Source organism: Vigna unguiculata, chromosome 4, assembly GCF_037176805.1.
Source record: "Vigna unguiculata cultivar grain cowpea cultivar isolate G323 ecotype 2 chromosome 4, ASM3717680v1, whole genome shotgun sequence".
Lineage (NCBI taxonomy): Eukaryota > Viridiplantae > Streptophyta > Magnoliopsida > Fabales > Fabaceae > Vigna > Vigna unguiculata.
Window position 1 is genome coordinate 9,199,926 of NC_140795.1, and position 23,325 is coordinate 9,223,250.

General features: G+C 32.8%; 1 protein-coding gene across 1 annotated transcript; it reads left to right on the forward strand.

The window, feature by feature from the left end:
* Positions 1-4,325: 4,325 nt before the first annotated feature.
* Positions 4,326-15,922, forward strand: LOC114180351 (cell division cycle protein 27 homolog B-like). The gene is made up of 16 exons (XM_028066654.2): positions 4,326-4,578; positions 6,632-6,704; positions 6,913-7,022; positions 7,390-7,436; positions 8,743-8,840; positions 9,548-9,852; positions 10,014-10,169; positions 10,788-10,998; positions 11,417-11,640; positions 11,783-11,848; positions 12,924-13,043; positions 13,428-13,504; positions 13,842-13,961; positions 14,055-14,274; positions 14,391-14,672; positions 15,486-15,922. Exons 1-16 carry the CDS (start codon positions 4,474-4,476, stop codon positions 15,534-15,536), a joined length of 2,265 nt encoding a protein of 754 aa, XP_027922455.1. The 5' UTR covers positions 4,326-4,473; the 3' UTR covers positions 15,537-15,922.
* Positions 15,923-23,325: the final 7,403 nt, after the last annotated feature.

The following is a 23,325-nucleotide window of genomic DNA, read 5'->3' on the forward strand; positions in this document are numbered from 1 at the left end:
CATCGGTCAAATCATGTTTAAATATTCCACTGATAATCGAACATGAATAGACTAGTTTTGCAAGCCAGCTCACAAAAATTAATTTCTGAGGATACAATAATGTTAGAAATATGAAATGATGCGCTCGCTTAGTTCTTGGTGACGTTTTTGGTTTTGCTTCATAAGACCAATCAAATCGCATGCTTTGCATGTGGCCTATGTTTTTACCTGGATGTATCATTGATTAGAAACATATAAGTCCGGAGTTGGTGCATGCTTAAATTTTCACGTGCCCATTAAATACATTTATGTTGACTTTGTCAACCTAAAACTTTTGTGAAACTATCGAATATATGATAAAAATAATTAATTAAAAATTTAGTTTTTATATTTAATTTATTATTTTTTTTTATTCAATTGAATTTCAATATTTTTTAAATAGAATTGATTTGATCATTTTTATTTAGAAGATATCACATATTAAAATCTAGAAGGTGTCATGGGTCAAATTGTTTAGAACGTATTATGTGTCAAAATCCGGAAGATACACGTGTCAAAATAAATTTGAAAGGTCTCAGATGTCAAACATGAGTCTCAAGTAGGGATGATAATACAAATTGTGTCTATCTGCAACCCAACCTGCAACAACAAAATTCATTTATTTTTCATTTCGTTACTTGTCAGCTATCCATTTAAAAAATACATGTGGATTTCTTAAAACTTGCGGATACCCGTGAATATCTACCGATGTTTAGAAAAATATATTTTATAAATTTTTAAAATAAAATGTAAATAAATTACAAGAAAATATAAAATAAAAATAAAATTTTAATTTAATCTAATGAAATATAAATTAAATTTCAATTTGAATTAAATTTAACTAAATAAAATATAAATTCAATTTTAATTTTAATTTTTCGTGGGTAACGAATACATGTGGGTATAGATAGTATGATACTCGCACCTGACCCGTTTATAAACAGTTCTTAAAATACCCATGATAAATAAATATTCGTGAGAAATCAGTAATAAAAATCAAGAATCCCGAAAGAATCCCTCTCTCATATCAATAATGTAAAAATCAGCAGAAAAAATCAATTCACCAACCCGAACTAAGACATACTCAAAGAAACTTGCAGGGTTGGCAATACTTCCATTTTCCAATTAAATGATCACACTGATAACATCCACTTTTACCTATTTTTGTGTGTTTACTGTCATGAATAAATCAATTCTTTCTTACCTTTTATCTTGTTATATTCTCAAGTTTAATGTATTTTGAATTGTTTTGTGTTTTAGTTATTTTATGATTGTTTTACCTCTCATTTCTATTTTGAGTGTGTTAAATAAGTTAATAGGAAGCATTTGTGGTGGAGAAAAACAAGCAAGAACTCAAGGGAGTATGTTTTGGGAAAGAGAAGACCAATTTGAAGAAAATACTTGCGTTAGGTGCCACTAGAATCACGCCCAATGCTTCAAATACAAAATGTTGTCAAACTACACAAGGCTAAGTGGTGAAAAGTGAGGCTAGCGCCCACAAGGCTAAGCGGTGAGAGTGAGGTTGAGTTCCCACAAGGATGATCGGTGAAAAAGTAGGGTTGAGCATCATTCAATTCGTAAAAACTACCACCGGGCGGTGGAGGAATGCCGCCAAGCAATGGCCAACGACGCCTAGCGGTGGAGAAGTGTCGTCAAGCGGTGGCCAACGACGCCTGGAAATGGAGGAATTTCGCCAGGCAGTGACTCTCTAGAGTTGCCTATTTTGCAATTTTATTGATAACGCTTGGCAGTGCTGAGATGACATCTGGCGACAATGAAACTAATGTGTCAAAAATAGGTATTTAAACATGTTTCTCGCGAGAGTTTGGAAGATTTCCTTATTTGGCACGATAGAGAAACACTTTTGGGTGCTTGGAGAGCCTCTTGGAGGTTGCTAGGGGTGTTGGGAAGCTCTCTCACTCCTCCTTGGGTTTTCTCCTCCATTCATGGTGGTTTTCTCCCTTTTAACGCAGGAGAGGAATATGGGTTGTGAATTGAAGTTGGAGACGCGAATGGGAGGCACAATTGGAGCATGAAGTAGTTGTCAAGAACCTAGGGAGATGGCTTGAATATTCTCTTTGTTTCCATCTTTTCCCTATTTCTTCTATTTGTAAACCCTAGGTTCTCCACCATAGAAAGCTAGACCTTTTTGTTAAGATTAGATGTAATGAACAAATTTCTCGTGTATTTTTGTGTTGTTAATATACACATGATTTTCCATTTCAATGTTATTATTTGATTCCATGCTTAATGCTTGCTTTTGTTTTGATTACCCATGACTTATTTATGGTTCTTGATGTGTTGGAAAATGTTTTTTGAACCTAGAACTGAAATTGAATACCTAATGGAGCTTGTATCTAGGGGTAGAACATGATTCATTAGTAATCTTAAGACTCTTGAATTTAATGCATGATTTCACTTGTTAGAATTCAAGGAGTTGAAATTTGATGAGTTATCATAGGCTCAAAGTCTCTAGGAATAGGATTTGAGTAATCTTGTGAATTGATTTTGCTTGAATATGAAATTGAGATGTTTGTGAATGCATGAGAATGAAGTGAATGAAATCTACTCTTAACAATTATAAACACTCTATGTTAACTTTCTTGTTGCACACCAACTGTTTGATAAAAATACAAAAAGAGTTTCCTTGTGTGTTTTGTGAGCTTTGTTATCTATTTGAATTGTTGATTGCTAGAGTTGTTATGTGTTGCACAAGTTCCTTCTCAAGGTTCACTTTTGAGATTGAGTGACATTGTTTATGCAAAACAAACATGTTGAAATCGAATATGGTATATTAAATCGAAAATGGTACACTGAAGATGGTATAAATAGACAAGTAATGAAATGAGTAAAAAGGATTAACCAAATGTAAAAGAAATGAATGTAAAAAAATTAACATGCCACAATGTTTATTAAAGATTGAAGTTTCAAATTTTTAATCCAAATCCAAATTAATGAGCCACATTTGACCTTGAAAGAATTATCCACAATGTATCGCCAAATTTTTCGGTGGATAAACAAAATGACTTAAATAAGCTTAAAAATCGGCCACATATTTGCATTTGTACAATCTTTCCATTCCTTTCTCTATTCTTTTGGTTAAAAAAAAGGCTTAATTATGTTTTTAGTCCCTGAACTTTGACCAAAAATTGAAATTCATCTTTGTCTGAAACTTCGATACATTTTGATCCATAAACTTAAACAATGAATGAATATAATCCTTATAACCCAATTACGTTAACTTTTTTGGACATGTCGAACGTGTTTTGTATTAGTATTGGAGTTGTTTACACCGTTGACACATTTCTGGTTCAATATCTGCTGAAAAATGTGTTCGATATCTTAGAAAAAGCTAACGTAATTTGGTTAAAAAAGACTATATTCATTCATTTATAAAGTTTAAGGACCAAAATATATCAAAATTTCGGACATAAACAAATTCTAATTTTAAGTCAAAATTCAGGGACTAAAATTATACTTAAAAAAAAAAATATTCAACACTAGTAGTTGAATATTGGAAAATAAGTTCACCTTAAACAATGAACATCATATGCATTCGAGGATGGTCGGGAGCTGAACCATAATTTTGAAAAAAAATGATCAGAAGACATTTCAACAACATATATAACACATCGATTAAGAGCAAGAAATAGAAGAATGAACCGTAATTGCAAAGAAAATGATAAAATGCTTTAATAGAGGGGAAGCAAAGATCAATAGCTCCATTGAAAGGCATGAGAGCTTGATTCATGCGTTTTGTAGAGGGGAAGCACAAAGGAAGAGTAGAAGAGACAAAAAGAGGAAAATGCTTGTTCGAACCATAAAAAGAAGAAATAAAATCTTGCACCAGAAAAAGCTTTATTTTTATATTCCCTCTATCATGTATATTTCATAGATTTGTAAAAGAAAATACTTTTTCTTCTTTATTTCATTTTTATCTGTCAAACAAAATGTCACTCTTTAGCCCCATTACTTTTGGTAATAAAATATATTATTAAATAAAATAAATTATCTAGATATGCAATCTAATATCTTATTTGAAATAAAAAGGGGCATAAACTATGTAACGAAAAGACTAATGATAAAGAGAATTAAATTATGAATGAAATGATTAAAGATAAATAATTTAATAAATTATATATCTTATTTTTATTTTCAACCTTATCAAAGAATATTGATAGTTCGGTGAACCATGTTTATTATTTATAAATTTTTCTATTTTGATCCTCACGATCTTTTCAGCACATATAGCACTTCAGTTCAGAAAACGCACTGTATTGGGTGTCTCATCACGTGATTGAATTTCAAAAAAGAGAGCGAACACGTGAGACCCCCAATTTTAAACCAACAACAAAACAAATCACAGCAGAACCCAAACCCCACTCTCACTCCCTCTTTTTGTGTTGGTTATGTTCTTCAATTCCCGATAGAAAATTGAACATTGCGAAGCAAACCATGGAAGCCATACTTGTGGATTGCGTGCAGAAGAGTCTTCGCCATTTCATGCACTCGAATGCCATATTCATCTCGCAGCGTCTCTGTGCTCAGTTTCCCTCCGAGGTGATGTTTCACTGCATTTTATCCTCTTTTCAGCACTATGCACTGAACTTTTCTTTTAGTTCTTATCTGGTTTCTTAGAAATTTATTGTACAAAACCTACCTAGAGGGAAGAAGAAATTAGTTACTAAAGCCCACAAACGTGTGGAACTTCAATTTTTTTTCCTTACTCTGTTACGTTGCCTGTGCTTCAAGATCGATGACTTCGGTCAGGGTATCGTTAGCTGTTCGATTCGATTCGATTCGTTTGAGGAAGTTTCTCCAACTGAGAGATTTTGATTTGCTTTTGTTCTAATCTTGTTGCGTTAATAGGGTGATTCAATTGAGGTTTGGAGTTTCCTTGAGTGTTTAATAGGTTTCTTTAGAGTGGTGAACATGGGTGATGGTTTTTGTGGTTTCAAAATTTGGAGTGAGTTTGTGCCGAGTCACTGGAAGAGGGATACTTGTTATAAAGCCTATGGACACTAGTTAAAAGTTTTTTTTTACTGAAAAAAATAGGTTTCTTTTTTACTGGAAAATAGTTTTTTTTTTTTTTTTTCAGTAAAGAAGCTCCAAAAAGGTTTTCTAGTTTTTTTACTGGCTTTAGAAATTGACTTTTGTTCACGCTAGAGAATACACCTGCTAGAGACTCCTAAACTTTGTCATTAATTTAGAAGCTCAGTAAGGTCTATCATGTATGACCTCTGTTGGTGATGCCTATTAAGCAAGTATGTCGGTCCTGCCATTCTGGGGTGGTGCCAATTGTGCCTTTGTTAGAATCATGGGAAGGTTCTAGAGACTATTATACTCATCATGAATTCTTCACGTGCTTCTAGCATTTTCCTTTGCTAGGTTCACAGAAGGTCGTAGAGACCATTATACTGGCCCTCAAGGGCAGGGCTCAAGAATTCTTCATGTTCTTCGAGCATTTTCCTATTAGCAATGCCTGAGTGTTTTGTCAACAGTTATGTCATATTGGTTTTGCAATGTGAGACAAAGAAGGATAGGCTAATTGACTGCACCCTCAGACAGTCACATGCGAGACTTGCTTAGTTGGCCAATAGATGTTGGTCGGGTGGTGTACATACAGCCCCTCAAGAGCTAAGCCTAAGAACTGTAAGCGATTATTTAGTTTGACTGTTCGACATGCAATGGTTGCTTGTGTAACATGAAGATGTTTTTGCAGAATTTAACCTTAAGTTTAGGGCTAGATAGTGTTTTGATCTGTTGACAAGGAAAAACCCTTGTTACCCTGAACATAACGCAACCTGCTGTTAATTATATTCATTTACGGCAAGTGTGAATCATGCAGATCTGTGGGAAAGGAGACGTCCATATTTAAGATTTGATATTGATATGTTTTATTATTAACTTATTATTGTTACACGTGTTGGTGAAGTTTTTCTGAATTGATGTGTATGATGTATCGTCATTATTTGTTGTACTTGTAGCTAAGGTACATGTGTTTTCGTATGTGTCTCTTAAATAAAGTAGAAATTAAGTTTAATTCAACCTACAGAATTAGCTGTCTCTTAAATAAAGTAGAAATTAAGTTTAATTCAACCTACAGAATTAGCTTAGTAAACTGAGGTTTGTGTTCACCTATATGTTATAATTTGGCCATATCTCTAGATGATGTGGCATTGTGAACACGTCCTTTCACGTTGAAGGCATCAAACGTGGGAATAGAGAGATGGTCTAATTGTGGGTAGCACGATAGGCCTAGTGCCTCATTAGGATAAGTTATTAATGACTCTAATACCATCTTAAGAAAGTTAAATTTAAATTGAACTAAACTCCACAAAATCAGTATGGTTAGGTCAGGTTTGCATCTACTTATATATTATAATTTTGTCATATTTCTAGATGATTTAATATCTCCATTGGTGCTTGTGATCCTTGTGTTGGAATATACCTAGTTAACATCTTTGTACCCTTGTAACATCGTTAACTATTACTTGCCCATGAAGTTTGTTTCATCCTTTATTTGGCTATTTATTAAGTTTACATCACTTGCTAAAGGACATTTTTTAAACTTTCTTCGTCAGTGTTTGATATTTGTGTTTGTTTAATGCAGACAAATTTGCAATTGTTAGCTGGCTGTTACTTGCAGAGCAATCAAGCTTATTGTGCATACCATATCTTAAAGGGTATTTTCCCCCTTACTTAGTTATTTACGTTTCGGTCAGTTTTGGAGCTATGTCCTATTATTTTTAAATATCATATCACCACCCTTTATTTCCACCTATTTAATTAACTTGTAATAGAATGTTTCACTTCCTTTACTTGCTGTCATTTTGTAGCAGTGCTTCTTATTATTTATCTTGACACGTTATTTTCCTTATTTATTACTTGAAGGCTCCCAAATGGCTCAGTCACGGTACTTGTTTGCCATATCATGCTTTCATATGGATCTTCTTACTGAAGCTGAAGCAGCGTTATGTCCTATCAATGACCCTAGTGCAGAGGTATAAAACACAGTTTAGAATGTATTTTAGATTAATGGTTATCTCCTAGTTATTAAATTATAAAAATATATAGGTGGCCATATTGTATTCCCCAAAGAATTTTAAATTTATTATCATTCATATTTTGCGTATCATGATCCTCTTTCGTACATTCTCATAGCAAGAAGCCTTCTGGTACTGGGGTCCATTAGTTTTTTTATCATTGTTATTCAACTATGTACTATAAGTCGAGTTTGCTATTATTGATTCGTTTTTCACCTAAGTTGACATATCCCTTCTGTTTCAAGTAGCTTTTTATTATAGTTTGTTGGTGCATTTCTGGATGAAGGTTAATGATTTTGTTAATTTTGTTTTTCTTACTATGTAGGTTCCAAATGGTGCAGCTGGTCATTATTTATTAGGGCTCATTTACAGGTTGCTGAACTGTCTTCATATCAATGTTGACTACCCTTCCCCCAATATATATTCTTTGATAATTATAAATTAAATAATCTAACTAATTTTGCAAAATCACATAACATATACTCAACAATGACACCAAATTAGTGTTGTTGTTCTTACCACTTTGCACTTTTCATTGGTATGTAGAAGAAGCTAAGAGTTGTACTTATACAATTTTCCCTTGAACATAGTGATGAATAGCATGCTATAGTGGTATACCGTGAAGAGCAGTCATCAGGCGCTACAAAGTTTGAATAGTAGCATGTTCTCAAATAGGGACTGCTACAGTTGTAACCAAACCAATGGCCCTAGCATTCTAGCTACACTAAATGAAGCCTTTTTGTAAACCCCATTTTGCCCTAAAAGACATTACTTTTCTTGTGGGTGCCAGGAGTAAAATTGAAATTTTGCTTCAACCATTATAATTTAAATCCCTAGTTGTATTTTCCCATGCATCCATCTGTGAACCGCCAACCTCCTGTGTTGTTTTCTCTGTGCAATGCCTTCTCGCTTGTTATCTAATGTTTAGTATATCTTATATCTTATGTTTGATATATGAATATATCTTGTGAATTTTCTTTTGTTTCTTCCTTTACCTTTTATTGTTAATTATAAATATGTAATGGATTATGAGCATTCATTTTTAATTTTCTTTTACCATTTGAATGTATATAATATAAATATAAACTATTAATTATATAAGTTGTAAATAAAATTTATTAAATTGCTTATCCAACCATGTGCTATACCTTTATAGCCTTTTTTGGGGTTCGTTTCTATGCACTGCAGTGCTTCTTTCTTAGCTTTGATAACTATGCCCTAGAAATATTAATAACTTGCGGTGAAACTTTTTGGTTTTTGTAAGCATATTCTTTGAGAAGGATGGACAACTCCAAAACAATCATATCAAGAATTGGAGAATACATTTTGTTGCCACATAAAGTAGACAGCAAGGGTGATTTCAACTCTTGAATTTTATAACCAGCTCTTCAAAAACTATTTGGATTGATATTGCTCATAATTTCACATAGGATTCTATAATATTTAGATAATCTCACTTCTCTCTATTGGCACATCCCTTTATCAAATGGTTGCATGTTTACATCACAGCCTTGGTTGCCATTTAGTGGTTGATTCCCATCAAGTATTTGGTATGTTCAATGAATATTTGGTCCTCTGTGACTGGTTTCCATTGAATTGTCTTTAAATGCCTGTCTTGGCTTTAGTTCATACTATTTTCATATCTATATTCCCTTTAATAATTATTCTACCTTTTCAGATGCACTGACAGAAGGAAAAGTGCCATACAACATTTCAAGCAGGCACTGTCAATGGATCCTCTAATGTGGGTTGCATATGAGGAGTTGTGTATATTAGGTAATGTGAGATGATAGCACTTGAATCCAGTTGAGATTAAAACAGACAAAATATGTTTGAGGGCTTAATTAGAATCCCTCTACTATTCCTGATATTTATATATATGATGAAGGAGATACAAAAAAGGTGAAAAACTAAAGGCTGCAGCTAGGTGCTAGGTTAGAGGTTATCCAACACTCAACCTCCTAGCCTACACATCATGATTGCCTAGATATATTAATTACTCCTACAAATCCCAATGACTGAACATGCTTAATGAAGCAATTGGCCAAACCTACTAGTTCAAATTGCTGCTTGCATATTTTTTAAATGCATTTTTCCCATTTCCAAGAAATTATTTTTAGCTTTGGAAAAATAAGAAATCTAACGCAACCATTTTAAACAGTATGGTATGGTAATGATGTACTTATTGTTTATACATTTTGTTTTGGTAATGGAGCACCAGGCACACTCTATTGTCATGGTTTTCATGTGCTATATGAAAAACCTCGACAGTAATGAGCCTTATAAAAAAAATTCTTCCTTACTATACTGCTTATGACTTTAACAAATAGTGAATCTGTCAAGTGACTCAATGGAAAGACGACATATGGCCAGGAAACTGATGCAAATTGATTGGTTTAACTAAATGACTGTTTTCTAGAGTAAATCTTAATATTCTTTTCTTATTCTCTCATTCGTCATTATTATCATACACTGTTTTCTAGGTGCTGCTGAAGAAGCAAGTGTAGTTTTTGGTGAAGCAGCTGCCTTTTGCCTACAAAAGGAATACCTGAATTGTTCAACCTCTCCAAACTCTCATATATCACCTGAAGATAGCAATGAAGTTGCTCCCAGATCTTGTATTCCCGAAGAAGGGAGTCCAAGGCAACTCAACCAAATGCAAGGTCTCAAGGATATTGCTGCGTATCATCATGGAGCATCTCTATTAGGAGGAGCTACTTGTCAACCTATTAATAGTGGTTCATCTAACATGTCATTTTATAGCACCCCATCTCCAATGGTTGCACAGGTGATTCTAGTTTTATATTATGTATGCCTATTAATGTGTTCTAAAAATTGTGAATAGCTATATATCCAGACATGGATAAAGCCATCCCGGTTTTCTTTAGTTTATAAATTGATAATGCAGGTTCCTTGGTCAATTACATGTTATGTTATCGTTTTTTGCAGTTGTCAGGTGTTGCTCCACCCCCATTGTGTAGGAATGTGATGCCAAATTGTCAAAATCTTACTACACTTAGTGTTGACAGTTCTCCTAAGTCAATTGTCAACTCTCCTATTCAAGCCCCTCGAAGAAAGTTTGTGGGTGAAGGAAAGTTACGAAAGGTTGGTTCTATAGTTCAACCTATAGTTGCATCAATTGTAGATAAACGTGCCATCGGTCTTGGATTTTCTCTGTAATCTAGAGTAAACCATGGCAGAATTGGATAGATTATTTTTTTCTTGTTTTGGTATTTGTTAGTGATCTAGATTTATTCAGATTGTTGACATCACAATTCATGTTAGCATTTTCTTATCTCAGGAATGACATTTTTGCTATCAGCATTGTTTGACATCCATTGTGTTTCTATCTGATAATGATGTTATGGGTGGGTATCTGAGTTTACCTTTTTAATTCATGTTACCAATTACCATTGATTCTCATTTATATGGTTGCAACATTGGTACTCAATTTTCTGCAATCACTCAGCTATAGTTATTTTGCATTCTGTTCTTTGTGGATTTTTATTTGGTGCTATACATTGTAAGATGAATAGTTGAATATATTTTCCATACTATAATGTATGAATTCATTGACCATTTATTTTGATGAGTAACTTGTGTTTTGCATGATTGTAATACTATGCACACTCAGTTGAGTGCTTGACTTGTCCAAGATTATATAATAAATCTCTCATTTTCCACTATTCCTTTTTTTCCTAAACTAAATATATATTGTTACAGATTTCAGGTAGATTATTTTCTGATTCTGGTCCTCGACGTAGTTCAAGGCTCTCTAGTAGTGAAAGTGTAAACGCAAATGCTAATTCAGCTGTTGTATCGGGAAATGGAAATAATAATTCTTATAAGGGAGGTTCAAAGGTAAACCATGTGGCATTTCGTGCCATGGCAATTCGTAAAGGGCAGTCATGGGCCAACGAAAACATTGATGAAGGTGATGAATGTTTATATATCCCACTACTCTAGTCTATTAGCTTATTCTTTTATATGGAAATGTTTCCATTAACAAATAGTTGAGTTGCAATATTTGGGAAATCATTCCCTTGTACAAGTTGCATCCCAGCTGACAATGTTAGATTTCTTGTCGGTTTCTTCTGTGCTATAGACTTTCGAAAGATTTCAGAAGGAAAGTTCATATAATTTGATTTTCTTGCCATCTCCTTTGTCTAAAGTGGTGAGCCAGATAGAAATACTATCCATTGCTAGGTGTCAGCATACTATGTTGAACTACTTTATTAACTTTACATATCCATTTATGATTATGATTAATTCGTTTATTTTCCTTATGGTGCTTACTGCCTAAAAAGTTTCCTTGTTCAAATTCTAAATGATTTCCATTTTTTTAATTGTAGGGATTCGTAGTGATGTTCCAGATTATTCTTTAAATAATACATCTACAAATTCTTGTTCATCTCCTGACGTTGAAGCCAAAACATATGAGCAAGAAGCAGCAACTTTTCATATTGGCAGGCAAGTAACAGGTGGTTCTAAGATCAGCACTGGCGCTTCAGAAATATTGACCCTTCTAAGAGTTCTTGGTGAAGGCTATAGACTTTCCTGTTTATATAGGAGCCAGGTAATTAATTAATTCTTTCTCGGGAAAATCCAGATATTTAGGTTATTATTGCAATTAGGGATTTAAAATTGGAAATAAAATGGGGAAAATACCTTGTCCCAAGATGTATTTGTTTCCTAAATATCTGTTTGTGGAAGAGCAGGATGCGCTAGATACCTATCTGAAACTTCCTCAGAAGCATTACAACACTGGTTGGGTTCTTTCTCAGGTAATTTTGGTAGCTCGATGCATTTTCATTGGTATTTATTTGGGATTCGTCATGCTTATTTTGTTTTATTCCAATTTTTGTTCAGTGAACGTACAAATTTTGTTCTTTATAGTACTTGATTATTTTTCCCTTCATTGAAAGAATATCTTATCTGCCCTTAGTTACATTTCTCCACTTTTCTCACTAATAAAAAGACTATTTTTTTCTGTATATGAAGCCTTGTCTGAGGTCCTAACCTCAAATCGAAATTAATCTCACTATCCAGTTAACTAATCTTTTACTACTTTGGGCCCTAATTCAATGAATATAAGATGTGAATAAAATAAAATCTTTGTCAACTTTTGATGAGACTATAAATATAGAAATAAAAACAAAGAACTAGAAAAAAAAAAGCTTAGTTAAATTAAATTTTAGATCCTAAATTAAATCTCAGCACAAAAGTTTTGTTTGGCAGTTGTTCAGGCTTCAAGCCCGGAAGACTCTTTAGTCAGGGTTACTTTAAATGTAAAAATTGCTACTAGGCTTCGTCCTGAATGACGACAATAGATTAATCTTTTTGGATGGACAATAAGATAGTGGGTGGAAGAGATCAAGGGAAGCCAAGACTACGAACTAAAAAGCAAACAACAATTTGGTGTTGTTCATATATTTCAGAAACATGTCTGACATGGCACTTATTTGACACAGTTAGATGTCCACTGTTTGTTTCGGAAGTGGCTTACTAAATAGAAAGTGTTGGGATATTTGTTAAGTATCAGGATGCTGTAAACTTTGGACCCTAATATATATAATGAAGTAAAATTATTTTCCTTGAATTTTCAATTTTATGTTAAGCACCGACAAACTAATATCTTAAAGGCCTCCTACTGGTCTGTCACACCACATATATAAGACTAACACCATAAAACAAAACTGCCTCGTAGAACTTGGCTTATCAGTGCTTCCTTATACAGAAACAATCTTGTCTCGAAGGCTAAAATGAGAAAAACTATCCCTTCCAGCATAGTGGTTGGATTTGTTTTATTAATTCAACTCGTTTGAAATCTCCTCCTTACTTGAGCATGTTTTAATGCAGGTTGGAAAAGCATACTTTGAGCTAGTTGATTACTTGGAAGCTGATTGTGCCTTTAGTCGTGCTCGTCAGATTACACCCTATAGTTTGGAAGGAATGGATATACACTCAACAGTCCTTTATGTGAGTTGAAATATATTTTCTTTGTTAACAGCAAACCATTTTTCTTTGTTGCATTTTGATTTGCACATTTGGTCCTTTCAACCAATAAAGTCTCTTGACAGAAAGATAATAATGTTTTGATGCCCTTGCTCTGTGCTCCTATTCTAAGGTTATATCTAGAATGTGTTTGATGCTATGATTTCTCTGATGTTACATAGCTAGTACTATATATGTAAAACGATTCCTTTTTTAACGGTTGTCTTCTACAAAATTTCAAAAGGAAACTTGGATGTGGGGCACCTGGAATATCCTTGTATTTCTTTAGCTTCTTCCTTCCACATAAAGTTTAAATTTTTAAATGATTACTGGATGTTTCCCTTAAAAACTGACTTATATCTGGTGCAGCATTTAAAGGAAGATATGAAGCTAAGTTACCTGGCTCAGGAATTGATTTCAACTGATCGCTTAGCTCCTCAATCTTGGTAGTGTTACATTGAGCTTTATTTTAATTGTGTAACAATTCAGTTTTTGTACTCAAAATTCTTCTTATGGCATTTTTATGCACCTACTCTCTTCTTTCCAGATTGCTTAAAATTACATCTGCTATGTGTGCTCATGTGTGTGAGTGCGCATGTGTGCACTTACTGTGAGCCAAACTTTAGACATTTTTGTGTATTTTGGTTTTCTAGAGCTATTTGCTTGTGAAGCTGATGAGAATATTACCGTACTGTTCTAGCACCAAGGAATGTTATTTTGGCTGTTCTGTTCTAATTATTGTCACTAATCCTGGTTTGTCTTTTGTATTGAATACTATGGCAGGTGTGCCATGGGTAATTGCTACAGCCTGCAGAAAGATCATGAAACTGCACTGAAGAGCTTTCAACGAGCTGTTCAACTAAATCCCAGATTTGCATATGCTCACACCCTTTGTGGACATGAGTATGAACATTAATCTTACATATATACACGTGTCTAAACATGGTTTAACAACTTTTCATGATCTCGTGAGTCATGATTCACTGTTCTTTGCAGGTATGTTGCACTAGAAGATTTTGAAAATGGGATTAAGTCCTACCAGAGTGCACTCATGGTTGATTCAAGGCACTATAAGGCATGGTATGGACTTGGAATGCTGTATCTTCGCCAAGAGAAGCTTGAGTTCTCTGAACATCATTTCCGTATGGCCTTCCAAATCAACCCACGATCTTCTGTTATACTGTCATACCTTGGAACTGCTTTGCATGCTTTAAAGGTTAATAATCTCTTGCCACTCTAGGTGTATTAGTACATACAGACTACTATTGCATTTGTCTTATGCTCGCGTTTCTGTATCCGTTATTCTGAAAGTATACTTATGTGGTCTGTCAGAGAAGCTGGGAAGCACTGACCATAATGGAGAAGGCTATCTTAGCAGATAAGAAAAATCCACTTCCCATGTATCAAAAGGCCAGCATACTCATCAGCTTAGAAAAATTTGACGAGGCTTTGGATGTCCTAGAGGAGTTAAAAGAGTGTGCTCCTCGTGAAAGTAGTGTCTATGCTTTGATGGGCAATATCTATAGAAGGCGTAACATGCATGAAAGAGCAATGTTTCATTATGGTGTTGCTTTGGATTTGAAACCATCTGCAACAGATGCTGCTGCCATTAAGGTGAACTTGCTTTATAACTGAGTTACAACAATCCTTTTGTTCTAAATGCGTTTACAATTTTTACAAATAACTGATCTTCGGCTCTCAGATTCGTTTGCTGAATGTTTAGTTAATTTGTAAAGTAAATGACCAATTTACTTCCTGAAATTGTATTTCACTATTATTTAGTCTATGAAAATATAAAAGTCAATGTTGGTGGAAGTCACATCCATTAGAGATAAGGTTAATTTAGAGTATATAAGTAGATCCAAACCTCACCTTACAAGCTAGTTTTGTGAGGTTGAGTTAAGTTTAAAGTCAATTTCTTAAAATGGTATCAAAGTTATGGGTTATAGTTTATCTTAGTGAAATTTGATGTTTGTTGGGTCTATTGTTTCATCTGTTATCGGACCACTTATTAATGTCCAGTCCTACGCTCGAGATGTATATACCTAAGCGTGAGGGGATGTGTTAGAAGTCTCACTTCTACTAGAGATAAGACTAATTTAGAGTATATAAATGGGTTTGAACTTCACCTTATAATGGTTTTGTAAGGTTGAATTAGACTTAAAATTTATTTTGTAACAATCAAATAAGTCAAAATTAATCTTTTTTATCGTTTTGCTTCTTAGGCTGAAGACAAAATAATATGTTCAGGCACTAACATCGAAGAAAAAGAAGTTAATTCTAGAGACTTAAAATTTGAGAGACTAATATATAGAGACATACGATGTCAGGAACTAAGTTTTGACTATTTACTGTTAATTTGTATGATCATAGTTGTACACGGAATAAACTTATGGTTGTTGTCATTATTTATTCTTTTTGAAACAGGCTGCTGTTGAGAAGTTGCATATACCCGACGAGTTCGAAGACGGTTTGTAACTCTACCTTTAAAGTGCGAGATACAAGATTGAAGCAGCATGGATGGTTAAGTATTCATCCAAACAGTCATCATTCCATCTAATTTTCGGAACTTTAAAACTGCATACAGTTTTGTAGGAAAGTCGAATAGGATTAGAGATATGATGTATCAGAGGTACCAAGAAGCTCCTATACTTGTACAAATAGTTGCGTTAGGGAAGAATAGGTGTACCATTAGTTTATCCATCCATTTTGTTTATAAATCAACTCTTTAGTCTCATCTCTGGTTTAAATGATTAGAAGCGTCAAATGTGTCATTTTGAATTCTTTTTATGATGAGAAATGTTAATAACACGACACATTCTGTGGTTGGCTAAAATTTATTGAAAAATATAGAATTTATTCAATTATGCAGATCACATAAATAGCCTTTAGCTCCAACACATAAGGATCCTAACTAGGGGTAGTAAATATTCTAATTTTCAGAAAAAAAAGTGTCACCTACAATTTAGGATATTATTTTCTTAATTATAATTATACAATTAATCAGGATATGTGCTCTGCTAATTTATGAAACAATTCTATTCTTGGCTCGTTATCCAAAACTCTTTCACAGGTTGGATTATAGATAACTATCGTACTTAATTTGCAGCCTAAGTTCTTAAGCTTTCATATTGAGCCTTTGACAGCGCCTTGATTAGAATGTTAAGTTTGGGAGCTTGACCTGTGTTTCAACATTACTATTTCACCATCCACATTTTACTTGATGAAGTAATGATGGATTTCCAAATGTTTGGTTTTATACAGACAATAGTATTGTCTGAAGATGCGGTTTTTAGCTCAATAGTAGAAAGTACTAATCACGTGTCTTCATTAGTTTAAGTGTATTTTATGGAAGTTTGTTACATTAATTATGCTCTATAGATAGAAACTTATATTAACAAATATTATTAACTAAGAGTTGTTGTTCAATTATAATAACAAAAATCTAGGATAGTTGAGTAATAGTTTACCGAGAAAGAAAGAAACTTCAAGTTGTAACATCAATTCTCAGGGAATTCTTTCGTGAATGTAATTTGAAGTTCGTTAACACTTGAACTGAACTAAGTTACTTATATGCGTTATTCTTTCTTATTTTTACGTTTATCTTTTCATTGGAAATGTGCAGTATTCTACCTCCAATTGAGATTTCTTATGCTTTCTTCTAGAATGACTTTCAAGTCTTTTATTTCAATGTTATTTTCAAGTCCATCCAGAGGCACATATTCTTTTGTTGCACTGGTTTCATCTTTTGTCTCCTCTAGCTCCACTTCTCGTGATTGGATAGAAATTTTCGTATTAGGAACAACACTTTTTGTTGTAGGTATAGTTTAAAGCCTTAAATATCACTTGGGTATAAAATCCCGCGAAGTGTTTAAGTGTTTAAATCCAATATCCCAATTCAATACAGAAAAATCACCTTAATCGGCTATACGAAAAATACTCCCCTAGGAATATTTGTCCAAAAGTGTCTCACAAAAGAGTATCACCCCTACCACTCATTTCGTGTTTTCAACTTTATAAATTAATAAAATACTAACAATTAATATTTATTAATTAAAAAAAATCACAACTTTGTCTCTTGTATGTTAACAAAGATGATTTTTCTTGTATTGAATTATACTATTAGATTTGGTGGGTTTAGAAGGGGATTGAATCCACGAATCCACGAGTTTTCTCCTCTGATAACAATTTGGAAAAATAAAATTAATTTGATGAATTCAAAATAAGGATAGAAAAGATCGTAGGTTCAACTCTTCCCACTAATAAAAATTAACAACTAATATTTAGCGATAAAAACTAACCATTTTTTTTCCTTTAAAAAATTGAATCATATCAAATATTTTCTCCATATTTCTGATCCACTAACCTGCCTAATATGAATTAGATCATTTAACGAATTTAGAAGTTCTATGCCTAATAAACTTCCAACCTATTCAATTTTTGGTGATAAATTAGTGGAATTGTCTCAGCATGTAGCAGTCTCAAGTTGATGCAATGCAGTATGTTATGTGTTGTCCCATAATGACACTTTGTTGCTACTATGTAGTGACCATCATCTCTATGGCTAGTACCATCATCTCCACATGACATTCTAGTCAAATTTCTTTCATCACTTCTAATACATTTTCACACAACAAAAACATAATAATATTCAATCTCCACATTTTTAGCTAAGGTTTGAATTACTTTGATACCACTAATGTAATGACTCATTTAATCGGATAATGCTAATCGAACATAACTAACTAAAACATACACATCTACTGTTGTAATTATATCATTAATAAACAACCCAGTGGAACCTTAAGTTCCCAGAACATGTTATATAAACATAAATACACATCACCCCGCTACTAGAGAAAATTAAAATATCCTTTTAGCTATGAGTATCTCCTCTATTGCTACCAGCAACATAACCTATTCTTGTACAAAATACAATCATAACATTTTACAATAGATCAAAGTGAATTATTATTTTTTTCCTATATCATCCATACAATATGATATACGTACACATACATAGACACACATGTATGTATTTCATGTATGTATTTGTGTGTGTATAAATACACATATATCATTCACACCACACTTGTAACATAAAGAACACATACACAATAAATTAATTTTGAAAAACTTCCAACCAATAATACGAAAATCTTCACTAGCATCTCAATGAAACAATATAATTTATGACATTCAACGTATTTTGGAAGGGCTTTATTAAACACTAGCGTAAACACATGTGCTATCTAAGGATGGCAATGCGGGCCAGTCCGACTCGTTTAGGCCTGGCCTGCTCCGCCCGCACACTTTATGCGGGCTGCAAACACTGACCGCCCCGCCCTGCACTTGGCTTGTGGGCTGACCTGCTTTTTTTTTTTTTTTTAATTTTTATGATAAAACTTTCAATGTTTAAAAATTGGGAAACTTTAAGAAGTTCACAAAATTAAGTAAAAACTTTGGGGAGTTGGATGATAAATTGATAATTCAACATTTTTATCATATTCATATTCATACTATGACACACACAATGTATTCTTTAAATTTTAGTACATTAAAAAAATACATAATACTTGTCCTTTCCAGTTAACAAGATTTTGAAACATTAATGCAAAAGTCCATAAAAAAAGTAATTAATATACACAAATGCAAATTTTTTTTCTTTTTCAATTTTTATATGGGTCGGGCCACTGCTGGCCTGCGGGCTTACTACCCTGGCCCGCCCTGCATTTTTTCGTGGGCCTGTAGGTCGGCCCAACGGGTCAGGCCCTAATTGCCACCCTTAACGCTATCACACCTGTGTGTTCGTATTTTTTAATATGCGTGATATTATATTAGTAGGTGATGATATTATAATGTTATTAAGTTAATATATAAAATAAAATTATATTTGTTAAAAATAAAGTGAAATATATCAGAAAAAATGAGAAAATAACTGTTGATAAATAAAGAAAAAGAGAAAAAGTACATATAGACCGTTTTATAAAAGACTTGTAAAAGTAATGGTCAATTTTCAAAAATTTAATAAATAATTTTATTTTAAAAGATAAAATTGATATCTTGAAATGTGGAGATAAAAGAGGAAATCCTTTTTATATATATTGTTATAGATATAGATGTTGTAATAGATACTATCACCTAACTTAATAAGGAATATGTTAGGGTAATTTATTAACCTAATTTCTAAAAACCTCATGCACAAACTTTTTATCTTCATGTTACCCAATATCTTAATCTACATGATTAAATCTTCAAGAAAACATAAAAAATCTCTCTATACAAAATACTTTCTCTATTCACTTTGATAACCCAGTCAAGCCTTTTACATCCAGATGTCAAAGTCTATACCAATAATATCTTCTCTTAACAAAATACTTAAACTAGGAAGAAATGAAATTAAATCTTAGTAAAAAATTAATTAAAAAATTTCATTAACTCAACTTAATCTTCACGATATTCTCTCCTCGAAGTTGTATTATGTTATAAAAAAAAATTATATTTTAATATACAAAAGATTTAAAACGAAAAAGAGATTTAGATAAATTAATTTTTTTAATGAAATAAAAACTAAAGACTTATAAGTTTTCCTTTTTTTCAGAATTTTTACCTTTTACCTTGTAAAATTTATCTCCATGAAAGGCTAAATGTATAATATAATATCATAATATTTTACTTTAAACTAAATTCCTGATTTTTTTTTCTTAAATCTCTAAAACAAGTATTAATATATTATATTAAAATGAACTCCCAAAAAAGGAAAATAATGACAGCAAATTTTTGGAGGAATTAAAATATTATATAAAATCTCACTTGTTTCATGAAGGTCACTCACAATGAATTTAAATTTAAAAATGTAAATAAAAAAAACAAAAAACATGTTATGAATTAATGGTCGTCCATTGATTTATACAATTACTCATATGATTGATAATCATATTATTCATTACTCTTTATGATGTAATATTTTGTATTTACTATTTGATTTTATATCCTTTCTGGGTTACCATATTGTACCTATAAATAGGACTCGTCCTATCAGTAATGAGACACACATAAAAACAGAAGTTGCTCCCTACTCTCTCATTCTCTATTCTTCCTCTCCTTTGTCTCTCTTATTACCTTTATTTTATAACACGTTATCAGCACGAGGGTTATCCAACTGAGCGTGAAGGCATATTTTTTTTTTTTCTCCCTAAGAACAACGCTCTATATTCCTTAACCGAGGTTCTTTCTAATCTTTTTCTCATTCACAAACTTTATCTCATTTTCTTTTTTTTGTGTAATGATAATTGTTTGATTTATTTTTCTCTGTCATATTATTATTATTATTATTATTATTTGATTTTAATAATTTCATACATGAAATTTGATTATATTAATATTTTATGTGCTAGTTTTAAACACGCGAAACGTTGCAAAATTCTCTGTCATAATATTTTTATTATGACGATGATTATTATTAATATTATTATTTTGATGATGATGATTATTATTAATATTATTATTTTATGTGTTAGTTTTAAACACGCGAAACGTTGCAAAATTTGGATTTGTGACCCTTGATATTGTAAGGAAGAATTCCTTATATTGGATTTTAAATGTTGAAATATATTTAGATGCAATGGATATTGGGATACCATTAAATAAAGAAATAAAGCAACTAATTTGCTCATAACAAAAATATTGTGAAAAGAGACTTCACAAATATTGTGAATTTATTTCATGCCTATGCATGGCTGGCTGGACAAAGCAATAAAGCTTTTGATGAAAAATCATGAGATCCGCCTAATCTGCTCCATTCCCAGAAGTGAATGGAGCAATCAATATTATGAATTGATTTCATGCCTTCTTGTGGCTGAACAAAATAATGAGCTCTTGATGAAAAATCATGAGGCCCGACCAACTGGTTCTGCTCCATTCCCAGAAGTGAATGCAGCAACATCTGATCCATATAATCATGGACGAGGTCAAGACCATAATAATAATCGTGGTCGTAATTTTGGCCGTGGTCGTAGCCATGGTCGTGGTTGTGGTCGTGCTATTAATCATGGTCGTGGACATGGTTATAAAGGAAATTTTCAAAGAGAAACTTCATCAACAGAAGTGGAACAAGAATGCGAAAAAGGAAAAAGAAAGGGGTGAAAATAATGGCAAAAAGGCTGAAAATATATGTTACCGTTGTGGTAGTAAAGGTCATTGGACCCGTGCCTGTTATACACCAAAGCATCTTGTTGAACTCTACCAAGAATCACTTAAAAAGAAGAATGTAGAAACACACTTTGCTTATGAAGATGGTGATTCTGATTATGGTCATATGGATACTACTCATATTGATATTGGTGATTTCTTTTCTAAACCCGATGGAAGCATTGATCACCTTATTGGTGATGGGAGTGTTAGACAATAGTTTTATTTTATGATTAATTTTTAAGACAATGTTTTATATTTAATTCATGTTGCTTTTATATGTACAAGTTTTTATGTTTTTATGAATAAAATCCTCTATTTTATTTTTTTTTTCTTTCTCTCCTCTTACAAAGTAATCTCTAATATTGATATTTATGTTTATATGAAGAATGAATATTGGCATTAACACCAATGATGAGGATCTGTGCCTTGCTGATAGTGCAACAACTCATACAATTCTCAAGAGTAATAAATTTTTCTCTACTTTGGTAATGCGAGAAGTCAATGTTAGTACTATTTCTGGTACTACAAATATAATTGAAGGCTCTGGAAGAGCTACAGTACTTCTGCCAAGAGGTACAAGATTGCATATTAAAAATGCATTTTATTCTCCTAAGTCCAATAGAAACTTATTAAGTTTCAAGGATATTCGTCTAAATGGATATCATATTGAGACAAATAATGAAGGAGATGTTGAATATCTTTATATCACTCAAATTGAGTCAAATAAAAAATGTGTATTGGAGAAATTATCAGCCTTCTCTTATGGCTTGTACTACACATATATTAATGTGATTGAGACGCATGTTATTGTAAGCCAGAAGCTTACAAATAAGAATGAATTTCTTGTTTGGCATGATCGGTTGGGTCATCCTGGATATATCATGATGCGAAAAATAGCTGAAAACTCATGTGGACATCCACTTAAAAGTCAAAAGCTTCTTCAGTCCAATGATTTCTCATGTACTGCATGTTCGCAGGGAAAATTGATAATAAGACCATCACCAGAAAAAATTAGAAATGAGTCAATCTCATTTTTAGAACGAATACAAGGTGATATTTGTGGTCCAATACACCCACCATGTGGATCATTTAGATATTTCATGGTATTAATTGATGCGTCCACTAGATGGTCACATATTTGTTTACTATCAACTCGAAATCAAGCATTTGCTAAGTTATTAGCACAATTGATCAAGTTAAGAGCCCACTTCCCAGATTATCCAATTAAGAAAATTCGTCTTGATAATGCTGGTGAATTTACATCTCATGCTTTTAATGAGTATTGTATGTCAATTGGAATTGAAGTTGAACATCCAGTAGCACATGTTCATACTCAAAATGGACTTGCAGAATCATTGATAAAACGTCTAAAATTGATTGCACGACCTTTACTTATGAAAGCTAATCTTCCAATGACTACTTGGGGATATGCAATTCTGCATCCTGCAGTATTGATTCGCATCAGACCAACAAGTTATCACAAATACTCTCCTTTACAGTTGGTTTTTGGTCAACAACCAAATATTTCTCATTTAAGAATTTTTGGGTGTGCTGTATATGTCCCAATTTCCCCACCAAAAAGGACTATGATGGGTCCTCAAAGACGTTTGGGAATATATGTTGGATATGATTCTCCATCGATAATAAAATATCTTGAACCATCAACAGGTGACTTATTTACAGCTCGATTTGCTGATAGTCATTTTGATGAATCAATTTTTCCAACGTTAGGGGGAGAAAGAAAGAAACTGGAAAAAGATATTGGTTGGAATGAATTATCATTATCTCATCTTGATCCTCGTACAAAAGAGTGTGAACTAGAAGTTCAACGGATAATTCATTTACAAAAATTGGCCAACCAATTACCAGATGCTTTTACTGACACAAAAAGGGTAACTAAGTCGCATATACCCGCTGCTAATACTCCAATCAGAATTGATATTCCTGTTGGACAATCTAATATAGCAAATGAATCTCAAACACGCCTAAAGCGTGGTAGGCCTTTGGGTTCCAAAGATAAAAATCCTCGTGTGAGAAAAAGGGAAAAAAGGCAAGATGGCCTAATCGAGGGGGT

Excerpts from the sequence above, each read along its gene's own strand:
- LOC114180351 (XM_028066654.2), top strand. The coding sequence starts at position 4,474 with ATGGAAGCCATACTTGTGGATTGCGTGCAGAAGAGTCTTCGCCATTTC. Across the intron at positions 10,999-11,416 it reads CAACGAAAACATTGATGAAG|GGATTCGTAGTGATGTTCCA; the intron begins GTGATGAATGTT and ends TTTTAATTGTAG. Across the intron at positions 13,962-14,054 it reads CACACCCTTTGTGGACATGA|GTATGTTGCACTAGAAGATT; the intron begins GTATGAACATTA and ends TGTTCTTTGCAG.